The following is a 17162-nucleotide window of genomic DNA, read 5'->3' on the forward strand; positions in this document are numbered from 1 at the left end:
TTGGGGGGTGGTGGCATTGACTCATTAGTTGAAATCAGTTGTACCAGGAGAGAGGTTTTTTTGGGGGTTTTCTGAGCTGGATCAGACACACCACGAGGAAGAAGCCGAGAGCAAGGCATTTTGGAAGAAAGGAGACTGAGAAAGCGGAGTGTGTCACACACCACCACAAACTGTTATTGTATATACACCTTTTAAACTGAACCTCCACATCGAAGAGCGGGCTGGTCGACTGGACCGACGGAACTGCACGCGAGGGGTGTCTAGAGGAGTCGTCTGATCCGAGTGAGCTGGTCGCGGGAAGCCAGAACGGTGGCCTGGCGGTGAGTCAACCACAAATGCAGCCCGCAGGAAAGTCCAGGTAACATCTTTCACATCTAATGCAACACGTAGGGAGAGGGCTTGCTAGCCATAGATATTTAGGATTTACGAGCCTGGTAGCATAGCAGCATAACACTATGCATAAAACCAATGGTAAGATTGCATATCTATTCAATATTTAGTCCAAGACATTGACTCTAGAATGACATGGTATGATTTTTGAAAACATTGTCTTGTTTATTTTGTTATTAAGCAGCGTTTTCACTGCTGCATTGGCATATCTTGGGGCAATTGTTCGGTTTATCTTGTTGCTATGACGGAATTCAATTTTGGAGTGGTGAATATTTTTTATGAATGCCCAGATAGACAATATTGTCCATTATGTTATGGGTGGGGGGTGTAGATGCAGATGAGACTGCAGGGAGAGAGTGCTTGTTAAATGAATGACCAGAGCGACAAAGGTGGCGCTGCAAAACTCTGTATTCGGCGTAGTTGTTGTGCATCGTCTACTAATGAAACTAAAACAAAAGCCGCGTTTCCACCGCAGGAACTATACCCCGGAACTAGGAACCTTTTGAGGAACTCAGTGCGTTTCCACCGCAGGAACTAGGGTCTAAATTTAGTTCTGGGGGCTTTGTTTTACCCCCAAAACGTTCCTGCTCGGGGGGTAGTACTTTCCGAAAGTACAGGAACCTTTTGGGTGGAGCTTGCAGCGCTGAACATTTCTGATTGGTCGAGTACTCGTAGCATTTGTGTTGTATTTATTTTCCGCCATTACCCGCCATGTTTGAAAATATGCAGCGGCAAACCAATTTATTTTCATAATAACTTCAAATCAAACTTGTATGTTATGCGGCGCAGTAGCCTACTTTTGGTTATAGCCTGTCAACGTCTTGGAATTATAACGTGTGCTCTTCTGTTCTTTTCTTGCTTTAGTATTCGTTTTATAAAATGCTAAGCATTCGTGCTGGGACAGCATATTACGTAGGCTACCAAAACATTCAAACGGATTAATTCGGTTGCTGAATATTTTCTTCCGGATTTTCTTTGTTAGCCCGTTGTAATTGACTCAAAACGTTTGATACAGTTATGTGAGGTATGCGGTAGTTCTGCATAATTAACATTGGTGATACAGTACAAGCAAACTGGAAATCACCTTCCGCACTTTTTATCCGGGTAAAATAACAGGTTAATTCTAGTAATCTAACCTTTAGCTTTTTCAGACTGCCGTAATTTTACTCAATTTTACTGCCATTTTTCAATTCCACGAAAAGACCAGGAAGACTATGGACTCATTTATGGTGCATGGTTCGCATCTGGAGGGCACACTTCGCTGCTCGGCTAGCAGTAACTTCGAAGGAAAGCAAACGGTGGCTGTACCTACCACTAATTTACATTTTCACGCAAGTCCGAGTTTTCGTTCTATTCTTGTCATTTTGCGATTAGCCTATATGGAATTGACGACGAGAAAGTAATAAAACAGCAAATTGTTTACAACGTGTGCATGTTTTCTGCTGTTAATGAATGTGTTTGAGAGGATATATGAAAATCAATAAATACAAAAGTAACCATATATAGTCATTGTTGGTAACCCGTTGTATATAAGTGGAATAAATCCCTCCGGGCTGTCCCGGTTATTAGAAAATAATGTAGGCTACTTCGGTGGTAGTATGGGGTTACAGACGAAATCATATGACAGATGGACCGACGACAAGGTCAGTGGGCTAATTTGCCTAATCTTCGCGGTACTTTAGACCCCGGTGGAAACGCAGACAACCATTGGCTGAAGGAACCTTTTAGTTCCTGGTAAAGTAGTTCCTGGGACTGAAAGTTCCGGGTAATTTTGGTGGAAACGCGGCTAAAGCGTTTCTGTTTTCAACTCATACTTTGGTTGCAGGAACAATAAATGTCTGAGATGAACAATCTAGGCAAGCGCGCATGCCGACCACTAGGGGGTGTGCACTAAGAGGTTAAGAGAATACTACATCACCATGGCCTGAAAGTCTGTCGCTCAAGGAAGAAGCCCCTACTCCAACACCGGCATAAAAAAGCCAGAATTAAGTTTTCAGGTGATTACCAGGACGAAGACCTAGCCTTTTGGAGGAGTGTTCTTTGGTCAGATGAAAAAAAAATTGAACTGTTCAGCCATAATGATCAGCGCTATGTATGGAGGAAAAATGGTGAGGCTTTTAACCCTCTGGGGTCTAAGGGTAAAATGAGGCACACTGGTGATTGTGCCATGCTCTGACATTTGTGTAAATTTCATCAACTTTATATGCAGTGATTCCAAAGTTTTTCATATCTCTGTTTTCAGCACAAACTCAGCTACAATAATATGGCAGCAGTAAGTAGGTCATAATCATATGTGGATTGCAAATTGCTCTAAAAACACACAAACTGTAAACAGTAGTTTTGAACATTCACAGGAATGTTGTAATAAAACACACTAAACAATGGTGACTAAGATTATTGGTCACTGAAATATGTTCATCAAGGTCTTGGGTATCAAAAGATGACAAAATATTTTAGCAAATCCAATGAGAAATATAAAATAAATTGCTAAAGGTTAGTGTTGTGACTACTAGTTTTCAACACCAGGTGAGAATGGGAGGGCAAATGGCCTTTCTGTAATGAATATGCATTGGGTAGGACGACCTGCCAGCTAAGTAGGCTATTCACACCTGGCCGCATGCCTCCCCACCACTAAGACAAAGACTCAGTGAGCCATTTAGAAGACAGAAACAAAGACATCTTTTGATTTTCAGAACATTTATTGAAGCAAACTATACGCATGGAAGATGAGATGAGACTGGTGTACTCTTGCAACGCTTGCGTGGCCTCTTAGCTAGTGGTGAACTACGCCATGTTTCCTGATCAGCATCTCTGTAAATATGATAAAAACAAAATTGTTAGTAAATGTGACATCAAATCAAACTTTATTTATATAGCACATTTCCTTCAACAGGTGAAAATTAAATGTGCTTTACAAAAAAGGGCAAACCACTAACTAATGAAAACAAAACTTAGGAAATGTGACATGGTTACATCATATATAAAGAACCAAACAAACACAACCCGACGCAGAGAGGTAGCCTATAATTTTGAGAAGCAATGGTTAGAATCGTTCGTAGTGTGGGAATTTACAAGCGCGCATATTAGTGAATATTCCTACAAACACACAGAGAATGTAATACAGCACACATTTACAAATAATGCAAACTATCAACGAAACAACATTAGCTAAACTAAATAAACATTGATATTCCAGCTCAACTACACGCACTACACTCATCAATAACAATGCCTCAATCTGAAGTAGGCTAGGTCTGTTTAGCTAAGTGGTTATCATATTGATATTTCCCGAATTTACTTACAGTATGCTAATATCAATTGTGCAAGGACATCAGTTTTAGAATCCTAGCCACGCCACGGACTATTTATTACCAATAAGTTCAAAAAAATACAGTCTACCTGCTACTTCTAACACACAACCAGACGCAGAGAGCCTAGCCTATAATTCTGAGATGCAATAGTTTGAATTGTTCGTAGTGTAGGAATTTACAAACGCGCATATTGCTGGATATTCCTACAAACACAGAGATTGCAATCCAGTACACATATTTATCAATATGATCATAAAAAATATACTTACTCATGAAGTTGATCCTCAGCTGGATCAGTTCGCTGTTCGAAATGACACAGATCTTCATCAATGTCAGCTTCCGGACGGACCATTTTTCAAAATTAAACAAAATGTTTATCTCAAAAGAAGTGAATTAGGCTACACTTTGACATTCTATCCTGCTTTCGCAGGCTTGGCATTTCTCACATGGATCTCGCATCGCCCCTCCCCTACTCTCCTTCTATGGAGAGTAGTTAAAATGTTGTTAACATGTGAATGCGATTTGGGCGGACTTCCTGATGAGCAAAATTCACATAGTAATGAGTAAGGATTAACAAAGCATACATGGTTTACTTAATCAAATTTAGAACTTTTAAAACAATTCATATCATTTGTCAATGGGCGCATTGGAAAGTCGTGATTCTAAGGTTTCTGTCAATGTTTTTGTTGCGTCTGTAAGATAAAAACTTGTGAAGTTAATCATCCAAATAGAAACGAAAGATCAATAGAAACATTTAATCTTGCCGAGCTCCGCCGGCGGAGCTCTCGACCCCAGAGGGTTAATCCGAAGAACACCATCCTGACAGTGAAGCATGACAATGAGGCAGCACCATGTTGTGGGGGTGTTTTGCTGGAAAAGGGACTGCTGCATTTCAGAAAATAGATGGCATCATAAGGAAGGAGAATTATCTAGAAATACTGAAGCAACACCTCAAGACATCAGCTAGAGAGTTCAGAAACTTCATCGCAACTGGGTCTTCCAGCAGGGCAATGATCCTAAGAGTACCTCCAAAGTTGTAACAAAATGGCTTAAAGACAACAAACTGAAAGTATTGGAGTGGTCATCACAAAGCCCTGACCTGAATCCCATAGAAAATTTGTGCACTGAACTGAAAAAGTGTGTCCGAGCAAGGAGGGCCACGAACCTGACTGAGTTTCACCAGTTCTACCATTACATTACATTACAGGCATTTAGCAGACGCTCTTATCCAGAGCGACTTACACAACTTTTTACTTAGCACTTTACATTGTATCCATTTATACAGCTGGATATATACTGAAGCAATGCAGGTTAAGTACCTTGCTCAAGGGTACAACGGCAGTGTCCTTACCCGGGATTCGAACCTGCGACCTTTCGGTTACAAGCGCAGTTCCTTACCCACTGTGCCACACTCCGTCCTCTACCAGGAGGAATGGTCAAAAATTCTGGTATTTTGAGAAGCTTGTGGAAGGCTACCCCAAGAAATTGATTCAAGTTAAGCAATTAAAAGGCAATGCCACCAAATACTGACAAAGTGTATGTAAAGTTTTGACCCACGGGAATTCTGATATAGTGAATTAAAGCTGAAATAAATCTGTCTCTAATCGATTGTTTTAAAATCACAGTTACAGATTGAGTTAAAAATTACCTGTGAACAAAGTAGATGCCCTCATTGATTTGCCAAAATAAATGTATGGTAACATGAAATGTGCAGCGTTGTGAAAAAATTGAGTTTGAATATCTTCAGCCTAGGTGTATGTAAACTTTTGGTCTCAACTGTATATAGTTAAATTTACATAGTGAGAATTATAGGGTAAATGGTAAAATGGACTGCATTTATAAAGCGCTTTTATCCAAAGCGCTTTACAATTGATGCCTCTCATTCACCGGAGCAGTTAGGGGTTAGGTGTCTTGCTCAGGGACACTTCGACACGCCCAGGGCGGGGATCGAACCGGCAACCCTCCGACTAGGGTTACGTGCCTGTGCTCAACTTACCTGTGAACATAGTGCAGCTGGTGAACAGAATCGATGGCCAGAACCATCTCAGCCAGATAGAAGCGTGCCATGTCCTCCGGCAGCCGATCCTCAAACTTGCTGAGCAGGGTCAGAAGATCACCTCCCACATAGTAATCCATCACTAGATACTGTGGAAGACACAGAGGTTGAGCCTCATGCCACTTTGCACCCATAACTGTGCCTGTGTTTTCACATGCTATACTATGAATTTGTGGAAATAATTATGGGTGTAAAATGACCATCTCACATCACTTGAGTGGATGTAAGTGTAAGTATATGGTAATAATACTATGGGTCCAAGCAGAAAAACAGCTGAAACCCCATTATTTTTGTTAGGATTCTTATTTTTATTTTAAGGGGTCTAAGCAGCTAAGCTTCTGGAACCCTACTGTTATGGATCCAAGCATAAATACATAGAAATCATAAGTGATTTGACAGAATATGCCCTAAGTTAGCAGATACATTGACATGCACACAAAGGTTCCAACACTACAGTTCTGGCCAATTCAAAACAAATGGTGGTGCTATAGAGGTAAAATGAAATCACAATTCTTTCACAGAGATCTTGATCTGCCTACAGTTATCAATACCTTCATTAGAAACATATGTAGCATCCCTATGAGTCGCCCCCATCATTAACTGGCTGCCATTTTGGATGTTTTTTTAGTCTGCCAGTTTTTGACACGAAGGGCAGTAAAATCAACAGGAACTGGCAAAAACAGTTTTTAATTTTTTGAACACTTAAATGCAATCTCCAAGACTGCTAAGCCGCGTTTCCAGTCCCAGGAACTACTTTTCAAGGAACTAAAAGGTTCCTTCAGCCCATTGTTGTCTGCGTTTCCACCGCGGTCTAAAGTCCCGCGAAGATTAGGCAAATTAGCCCACTGACGTATGAAAAAGCGACGTTGTCGTCGGTCCATCTGTCCTATGATTTCTTCTGTAACCCCATACTACCACCGAAGTAGCCTACATTATTTTCTAATAACCGGGACACCCCGGAGGGGTTTATTCCACTTATATACAACGGGTTACCAACAATGATTATATATGGTTACTTTTGTATTTATTGATTTTTATCGATTTAATCACCTGGAATTGAAATATTCTTCTGCAGTCGTTTGGGCATATTTTACTGTTGTCAAGCAAAACTGTCGTTGGTAGTTGAACTTGGACCGTTGTTATGCAACAAATAGGATATAACAGGCCAATAGTCAGATTGTAACGGTTTCATATATCCTCTCAAACACATTCATTATGTTTTTAAATTTAAATTAGTATTGGTACAGCCACCGTTTGCTTTCCTTCAAAGTACCTGCTAGCCGAGCAGCGAAGTGTGCCCTCCAGATGAGAACCATGCACCATAAATTAGTCCATAGTCTTCCTGGTCTTTTTGTGGAATTGAAGAATGGCAGAGTAAAATTACGGCAGTCTGAAAAAGCTGAAGGGACGATTACTAGAATTAACCTGTTATTTTATCCTGACAAAAAGTGCGGAAGGTGATTTCCAGTTTGCTTTTACTGTATCACCAATGTGAATTACGCAGAACTACCTCACATAACTGTATCAAACGTTTTGAGTCAATTACAACGGGCTAACAAAGAAAATCCGGAAGAAAATATTCAGCAACCGAATTAATCCGTTTGAATGTTTTGGTACGTAATATGCTGTCCCAGCACGAATGCTTAGCATTTTATAAAACGAATACTAAAGCAAGAAAAGAACAGAAGAGCACACGATATAATTCCAAGACGTTGGCAGGCTATAACCAAAACTAGGCTACTGCGCCGCATAACATACAAGTTTGATTTGAAGTTATGAAAATAAATCGGTTTGCGGCTGCATATTTTTAAACATGGCGGTTGAAATAAAACAAATAACACTGCAAGTAGTCGACCAATCAGAAAATTTCAGCGCTTGCGCCCCACCCCAAAGGTTCCGGTACTTTTGGAAAGTACTACCCCCCGAGCAGGAACTTTTTTGGGGGTAAAATAAAGCCCCCAGAACTAAATTTAGACCCTAGTTCCTGCGGTGGAAACGCACTGAGTTCCTCAAAAGGTTCCTAGTTCGGGGTAAAGTTCCTGCGGTGGAAACGCGGCTTTAGATATATTGGCATGCAAATGGCACTAATATGTTCAGGAAACCAACCTATTTAAAAGTTCTTAAAAGATAGTTGCCATGCCAAAAAACATGGCCCAGTAAGCCAATGAACATTTAATGGGCATGGCTTTTTACAAAATTTCTTATAAATCACAAATGGTTTGACACAAAATGGTGTAACTTTGAAAATGCATTGGCAGGCAAACAGTGGCTCAAACAGTACATTATTTGCCAAATCTAAAAACATGGTGGTGAGACAGAGTTCAAAACAATTCACAAATAAATATATTATATTCATAATATATTATATCAAAATATAATACTCACATAAATTCTAATTAAATCACAGTTCATTCACACAGTTCTGGAACTGAACGTATTTATAATATATATATATTGCTAAGGGTTGCGTCCATCATTGATTGGCTACCGTTTCTTTTTTTTTTTTTTACTCTTTATTCTGCCAGTTTTGGATACCAAGGGATATAAATATTAACAGGGACTTACAAAAAGTCACCAAACTTGGCAGGTTTGCTGAAGGTTAGGGTAAGAGCAAGCTCAGTTAATGTGGTGCCAATCAGCCACATGGTGGCACTATAACAGACTCTTGAATGTGCAAATCATGGAAGAATAGAACTCCTGACCCATTTCATTCAGTCACACAATTTGGTACATAGGTGCAACTCCTCAGTGAACAAATATGTCGGACCCTTGGATTCCATCAAATTGTAAGTCCACCTTTTAGATTTTTTGTAAAACACTTTACCTTTTCACACGCAAGTTCCAAAATATTTCCAACAGCCCCAAGCGTGGGTTTTTTCTGCATGCAGACCAGCAGTTCCAAAACTCCAGTTACATCACAGTAAGGGAGTCATGCGAGGGGATCGTCTGACTGCCACCTGTGCTTTGTTTAGTTTGTATCAATAAATAATCTATAATCGCTAGTGGTTCGTGTGGTTTTTTTTAAGATTAGCAATATTATTCACGTTTTCAAATACTCGTTACAAATGAATTATTCTAATTCCAGCAAACATTGTAACTGACACCCATGATGTTTGTAAAGTATTTTTTAAGGTTGTACTAATCACAATAAGCTATAAATAAGACTACTATAATGACATGGGCGCAGCCATTAAACCTCGCAGTGCAAAGCCTCTAGTGGTCGGCATGCCGGCGTGCCGAGATTGCTGTACTCTTACATACAGTGCTACCGCAACCAAAGTATGAGTTAAAAACAGAAACGTATTGTTTTAGTTTCATTAGTAGACGATACATGACAACTATGCCGAATACGGAGTTTCGAAGTGCCACCATTGTCGCTCTGGTCATTCATTTAGCACGCACCCCCTCCCTGCAGTCTCATCTGCAACTACACCCCCCACCCATGACATAATGGACAATATTGTCTATCTGGGCATTCATAAAAATATTCTTTCACCACTAAATAATACGTATTCCGTCATAGCAAAAAGATAAATCCGACAATAGCCCTAAGATATGCCAGTACAGCAGTGAAAACGCTGCTCACTGAATAACGAAATAAACAAGAAAAAGTTTTTAAAAATGATACCATGTCATTCTACAGTCAACATCTGGGACTAAATATAAATAAATAAAAAATATATACAACCTTACCATTGGTTTTACCCGTAGAGACTGAGTGGTCATATATTGTCTTGGATAATCCGTTTGTGAAATATACACGCGTATGTAACACCTGGGTACCTTCCAAAATAGCTGTGCGTAATACCACACATGTTGTTTACAGCGTTGTCGCCCTGTTTAGTACAGTATGGCTTGATTGACAATTAATTTATTCAGTAGGTGAGAGTATAAGCTTTCTAACAATGTATAACATGTCTAGTTTTGCTTTTGGAATAGCGTTTTACAGGTCAGCGTAACCAAAAGTTTTCTCATCATCGCATTCACTTACGTATTAACTCTGTGGTAGCAGTAAAAGACGCTGCACCTGACGAAACGTTGTCAATGATTTTTCGTAATTTCTTGGAAAATACTATTATTATTGAGGACTTCTGAGCATCGCTAAGCCACGTATTTGCTGACATTGTTTTCTGGAGGAAGACAGAAGCTATATCATTTTTCACAGAGATTTTCTGTCTCTGTCTCCATCTACTGAACACAGATAAGATTTCATTATTGCGATGTAAGTATTACTGCACAATTGCACATTTTACAATTTTACATTTACATTTTACAAATGCTCCTAACCAAAATGATTAAGTTGACTTACCATTCCAAGATTTTTATAATTATTTGCAGATCACGCACTATAGATATACAAAATACAAAGGATAACCGCCAGTGCTGGGTTGTTTTTTTTTTTTTTTTTTTACAGAATACAGACCCTAAAAAGTACATTGCCCAAAATGTAAAAAATGTATTGGTGTTTATAGGAATGTATACACATAGAAGCACTCTGATGGGAGGTCTGTGACAGGCTCTCAAGAATACTTGGGCAACCTGTAGAAGCTGAACCACATGTATGTTTACTGGGGGTCATCTGTTACCTTGGAAATTCATAAGAAATTTACTCAACCCCTTCTGAATGCTTGCAAGGAAAGCAAGAATGATAAGGCAGGTAGGGAACCATCCCCCCACACTATTATTTGTGGGAATCTCTGATTAGCAGACCTGGGTCAAATACATATTTAAAGCATTTTAAATACTTTGAAATACTTTTTAAACAATTATTAGAAATACAGCATTTACAAATACTGAGTACTTAAATTACAAAATGTTTTTGAAAATACATTTTGTGATTTTGTGCAATTACTTTCAAATATGCACCAGTGTATTGCACCCGCCGGGCCTAAATTGACCCCCCGCCGGGTGTAAGCATTGGGGATTTTTTTTTTTTTTTAATGTATTTTTAAGATGTTTTTTAAACTACGGTTACAGTGGGGCAGCTTGGTTGGAAAGCTCACCAGCGACATCTGTTGGTTAAAACGTGAACGCACTATAGGAAAGTAGCAGGTCTGTTCTTTACCCTCATTGTGCATAGAGTGACATTCAACACTTGATGCTTCCAACTATTACAAGCTAACGGTACCTAGCAAGCCACCATTCCTTATTTAGTAGGCTAACTAACCTTGTTACAAACTGTTATCACTTCATCTTGTCGGTAAGTACATTCTGTTTATATTAACTTAAGCAGTGTGTAGGTAACGTTAAACTAGTAGCATGAATGTAACGTTAAATACATTGTAACATTAGACTACATGATTTATTAATCGCCATCGAAATAACGACTTCACTTGTTTATTAATAACGTTAGCTTGATGACATTGATGTGCACAACAACGTGGTCATTTAACTTAGCTAGCTAGCCAAACAGTCAGTAACACAGATACATAGATATTTTGTTGTTGTTGAAACGTGCCCAGCATTCCAAGGCTGTACATTGTTGTAAGATTCAGTAGCCATTCAATAGGCAGTGTTGTGCCTATCCCGCTCTTACAGCTCGTTTCCATCCCAAACCACTGCAAAGAGAGCAAACTTTTTTTTTTGTCATTGACAATTCCTTGTGACATCTACGACGGCAATCGCAAACACAATATTTATTTTGCCTTTTTGTATAGCTATTTCCATGGGTAAAATCGCATTTATTATTATTATTTATTGGTAAAAACATTTACTGCATATCCAGGGAGATAGCCAACTACTTGCGCGTTACATGACATGTGTAGCCATTTAGTAATATGATCCCATTTCAGGCTAGAAAATAACCCGTTAATCCAGAGAAATTGCTGAGCTGTCTTAGAATCTTTATTGCAACAGAATGTATCAAGGCTGGCAGCCCGGATCAAATGTGTTGTGACAGCTGCCGTCCAAAACAAACACCTGAGAGAGGCTGCCTGCGTGCGTGCCTCCCCCAAGGTGTTACGTCATTGTTTTGCAATGCGCAGCTGTCGTAAAAACATGCTGGCTTTGATAAGCGGAATCGATAAGCTTGGAGCCATACGATTCCATTAAATAGGACAACTTGGAACCGGTTTGCGATTCTCATCCCTATTTAAATGTGCCCAGCATTCCAAGGCTTGTCGTAAGATTCAGTAGCCAATCAGGACTTGAATACAAGTTTTTTGTAGAGTGCAGAAACTTTGATATTATTTATTTTAATTTAATTTATTTTGTTGTTGTTGAAAACACAGCATTCCAAGTCTGTACATTGTTGTCAGATTCTTTGTAAGACTATGCTATGCTGTAAATAGTTGTTGATTTTTTAAAATGTGTGTTGAATAAATTACTTATTTATAACAACATTCACATTACGTAGTTATATTTTCAAATCTCCAGTCAGCTTTTAGCACTGACTTAATGTAGGGCCCTATGGAATCTGTGTTATAGCTTTTTTACATTCTCAATTCCGCAATTCCGTCCGTGATTCTGTTATCACAGAAACTACCTTAATGCTTCGATCAGTCTGTCGCTGGCCCGTGCCGGGCCCCCATCAAAAAAGACACTTGGCCGCCGGCCCGCGCCGAAAAGATACTTGCCACCGGGCCTAACAACTTTTCTGGGGGAAACCCTGAATATGTCTTTAAAAAAAACATTTGAAATGAAGAATTTTCAAATACAAATTGCTTGATTTAACAGAATTATTTGAAAACATAACATAAGGCCAGTGGTGCAACATGTGCAACTGCAACAAGCTGTTGAAGGAATTGAAAAGGACTGAATATGTGAGAACCTATCAGCTCTTAAAGTTCAACATTTCATCGAATTTGGGGACAGTATTTTGATGAGAACGCGTCAGGTGACTGCTGACGGCCCCAGTCCAATTGTACCAATTTCCATTGTTAATTGGTAGTGAATATGCATGGCTAAATTCTACTTTATCAGTGTCTAACCTTACAAAATGTAAAATATGGAACTGTACATATAGCTGTGGAAAGCTCTGACAACAGAAAAAAATTAGGAAATACAGTAAAAGGCCACTAACTTTAAAAATATTGCGTGGGTACAAATCAACTGGAAAATAGTATCTCAAGAAGTCCAAGTTTGCCACCCCCCCATGCAAAGACATGTACGGGCATTTAGGCTACTGTCTGTTAGAGGAAGTGCATAGGTTGTTTAAAATTGCCAACATAGGCTACCCTTGCCCATAATCCAAATTCAACACCTAGCCCCTACTAGTTCCCCTGGAGTGATCTCAGTATTATACCTTGCTGACATTACATCGAGGGCCACTCACAAAGACTGTACAAATAACGCTGGGATATTTTAAATATTTTAAAATTGTAATTGTATTTTAATGTATTTTTAAAAGGCTCTAAATATTATTTGAAAAAGTATTTGGTTTCCCAGGAAAGTATGTATTCAAAGGAATGTATTGTTAAAATAATTTTTGTGAAAGTATTTGGTTTTCCATTAAAATAAGTGAAACAAATCAAATACAAAGTATTTCATGTGTAAATATACTTGAAAATACTTCAAAAATGCATTTACATACATTTTCAAATACAAATACGTATTTGTATTTGACCCAGGTCTGCTGATTAGCGACCTCATATTTTTGGAGAAACTTAGATTTCTTATTAGAGGTGAATTAGAATCATGTACAGCATTGTGGAAGGAACCGTTGAGACTGCTGGGTCTGAATCCTGACCAGTGTACTTGTCCCTGACCTGCAAATATGATCATTTCAGTCTATAGCTTACTAACTGTGTTGCAGGTGATTAGTTGTATATGACCATTGAAAGTATGTATTACCGCTGTACCACAATGAGCTATTTATGTGCTGGGGTGTCAACTGTGTTGCTGTGATTTACCCTCTGTGTTTTGTTTCATTTTGTTCTAACTAAAATCCAATTTAAAAATACATTTTAAAACCCGTCTCCTCCCAGACCAATCGACATATCAACATGAAACTTGCATCATTTTGTTCAGTAGATGGTCCTCCAGAAAATTATGATAAAAAAAGTTTATATTCCTTGGCCGCAGTAAGCCAATAAACATTGATGATGGCTGATCACAAAAATGGTAATAACTCCCAAACAGTTTTATGAAAAAGGATTAAATTTGGCATCTACACTGGCACACCCAACCCGAGATCAGCCCTAAAGTATTGGGCCAAGTGAGTCATGGTGGCGCTGTAGAGTACAATTTTTTTTCATAAATTTGTGAAAAATGACTTGTCTTTAAGATCATTAAAACGTACAGTAATGAATGTAGAACTCACTTTCCTCACCTGGAATATCTTCACTCCACTGCCATCTTAAATTGCCGCCATTTTGGAAATTCTATTAAATATTCTATTTTCATTATTATTTTATTAATTTCTTTTTTCTAAGGTATTGGTTTTAATTTAAAACTCATGAAAATTGGCAGAACTGCTAAGATTGCGGTCCCCTGCAATCTTAAATAAAATTGCACTGATTGGCCTGTTGGTGGAGCTACAGCAATCAATGTTTAATATTTAAATGGTCGTAACTTTTGTACTTCTGTTGTAGAAAGACTGGACTGGTATTCCTAGACTCCTCTCTTCAGGCTGAACAAAAAGCCTACATTCAAGTGTATCTGGTATGATTTTTTTACTATTTTGTACTATTTTCTTAAAAATGCTTAAAAAGTAACTCCTCTGAAGGCGACAGACCGATTTGTATGAAACTTGCATTAATTCCTATGTGAAAATTCCTGGCTGCAGTGTTAAATTAAATTTATGCATAAATTATGCCATTTTCGTTAATTAATTCTAGACTTGGTTTATAGGATTGCAAATTTTATTGAAAATAATTTTATTGAAAATAAATAAATACTGAATCTTGCAAACCTACCCACACATATGTTTGCCCCATTAATGTGCTGTATGCTTGCACATGTAGTAACTCACTCAAGTAACCCTCTAAGTTACTTGAAACAATTTAGGAAACATTAGGTAGCATTTCTTTGGAATACAGCTTGTTTAATTTGTGTGAGGTAAGATAGCCAATATTGTTTCATGTAACTAGGCGCAATTTTTATGTCAATACGTTTTCGAGAGCGGTTCAAATTCAATGATACTTGGCACAGAAGAAGACTGATATTTCCAGTAGTGCAGGAGTATTTTTGCCACTGATTCACCACTTGGAGGCACCAAAATAGTCAACAAATTTGCCTCAAGGAACCAAAAGGCCACTCTTTGGTATTTTCATAAAATTCAAAAAGGCAGAAAACACTTAAAATGCTTCTCCTCCTACAAAAATTAACTGACTTCATCCGGGAAACCTTTATGCAACCATTACTGTTCCAGTGGTTAGGGCAAAACATGTGGGAATGGCTACTCACAAAATTGCTAATAATTCCAAAATCATTACGCATAAAGGTATTAAACTTGGCATGTGTATTGACATTTAAATCAACATCTAAACACATGGTGGTGCTACAGAGATCAAAATATTGCTGCTTGCAACCATTTTTTTATTTTCTCCCGGGTCTTGGCTTAAAGTTTTATAATGTCTGTTTGGGCTGGTGAAAACTCAATCGCAATTAAAGTTACACCAATTGGCCTGTTGGTGGTGCTATAACGATCAATTGAATATTCAATATATAAAAGGTCATAAGTTTTGAAAAATCTGTCATAGAAAGGTGGGGCTAGTGACCCTGGATTCCTCTCCTCATGCTGGAAAAAGGTCTCTTGGACCTTTAAAATGTGTCTGGTTATATTTTTTGCCATTATGAATTTTCTGAAACACGCTTAAACGACATCTCCTCGAAAGGCAACTAACAAATTTGCATGAAACTTGCACTAATACAAACAGTATTCTCAGGGGACCGTTATCATTAAGAGTTATATAAACAAAGTTGATTAAAAAAAAATATGGCCCCAGTAAGCCAATAAATATTGATGAGGGCATGGCTTACCACAAAAATGTTAACTCCCAAATGGTGTGAAAAAAATTGATGAAATATCGCAGCTAACTGGTACTCCAAGCCAGAGCCCAACCCTACAGTATTGTGATAATTGTGTCACATGGTGGTGCCACAGAGCACAATATTTTTTTATTTATAAATTCATAGAAAATCACTACTGTTTAGATGATCCAATTCCTCACCTAAAATCTGTACTTTTATTGTTGCTGCCATCTTGGATTACCACCATTTTGAAAATGCTATTATCCATTTTCATCTGTACTCCATTTTGTCTTAACCACATGGCTGAGACCCATGAAACTTCGCAACTTGGTAGAGGCTACCTCCCAATGGAATATGAATAAGTTGTATGAAAACTGTTGGAGGAGACAGGTGTACAAGAAGTCCATAAATTGACAAAAAAATAATTAGTGAATTAAAAAGTCTTAAAGTAAATGGTATGAATAAAAAAAAAAGTCATAGCAAGATGCTAGGGTCTTACTAGATGGTTATTGGGGTCATATTAGGCAATTGCTAGTGTCTAACTAGGTATTTGCTAGTGTCATACTGGGCAGACAGTAGGGTGTTGTAGGTGGTTGCCATGGTGTAGTAAGTGGTTGCTAGGGTTTTACTTGGTGGTTGCTTGGTGTTCATGGGTGGTTACTAATTTATATTACATTACAGGTATTTAGCAGACGCTCTTCTCCAGAGCGACTTACACAACCTTTCACATAGCATTTACATTGCATCCATTTATACAGCTGGATATATACTGAAACAATGCAGGTTAAGGTAGGTACCCCTTAGAAAGGCAATTTGGCTAATTTAATTTTTTTCTGCCTAATTTTAATCTTCATTATCAAGGATCACCAAAATATTCCACGGTCTTCAGCTTAATCATAGCGTAGTATTTAGCATTAGTTTGCATTTAGTGTTCAATTCTGTTTTTTAACCCTTGTTGTTTGTATGTCAGCTGTCTCCGGTGTAATTTAGCAACCTTGCTAGTCAGCTAGTTTAGTTAGCTAGCCTGTAGCAGCTGCTCTCTCTGGCTCTTTCTTTGATGCCTGAATGAGCTGCCAAAGATGAGGGTTCATCGTCTTACTAAAGTGAGCAGTGAAGCTCCTTCTACAGTGCTGGAAAAGGGTTTTATGTTGTATGTTTGTTTTTTATATTTAACAGATACCATGTACAAGTACATTAATGACACAGAGAAGAGGTGCTTTTTACCAGATTTAGCTAACAGGGAATTTCCACCTGCAGGTATAAAAAGTGGTATCAGATATGCACAATAAAATCACAAATTTACAATAAAACTCCCACCCCCAGCCAAATACACACACATGAATGCACACAATGCAATCATAAAATTATGGAATCAAAATACAAATGCTGAACAAGGATTAAAATGAAAGCACATGTCTGGTTAAATAAAACTCATTTTTGACTAAACAGGAAAAAGTTTGAAAGTCTGTGCAAATTTTCAGATCACTGGGAAG

General features: G+C 38.3%; 1 protein-coding gene across 8 annotated transcripts in view; it reads right to left on the reverse strand.

Annotated features, from left to right (window-relative positions):
- Positions 1-17162, reverse strand: part of LOC135257857 (serine/threonine-protein kinase MRCK alpha-like) — a 377275-nt gene that overhangs the window by 263310 nt on the left and 96803 nt on the right. For all 8 annotated transcript variants that reach the window (XM_064341039.1, XM_064341035.1, XM_064341036.1 and 5 more), the window contains exon 5: positions 5698-5846. In XM_064341039.1, the coding sequence (XP_064197109.1) occupies positions 5698-5846 (149 nt within the window). The remainder of the gene's footprint in view (positions 1-5697; positions 5847-17162) is intronic.

The sequence above is a fragment of the Anguilla rostrata genome, chromosome 6 (assembly GCF_018555375.3).
Source record: "Anguilla rostrata isolate EN2019 chromosome 6, ASM1855537v3, whole genome shotgun sequence".
Lineage (NCBI taxonomy): Eukaryota > Metazoa > Chordata > Actinopteri > Anguilliformes > Anguillidae > Anguilla > Anguilla rostrata.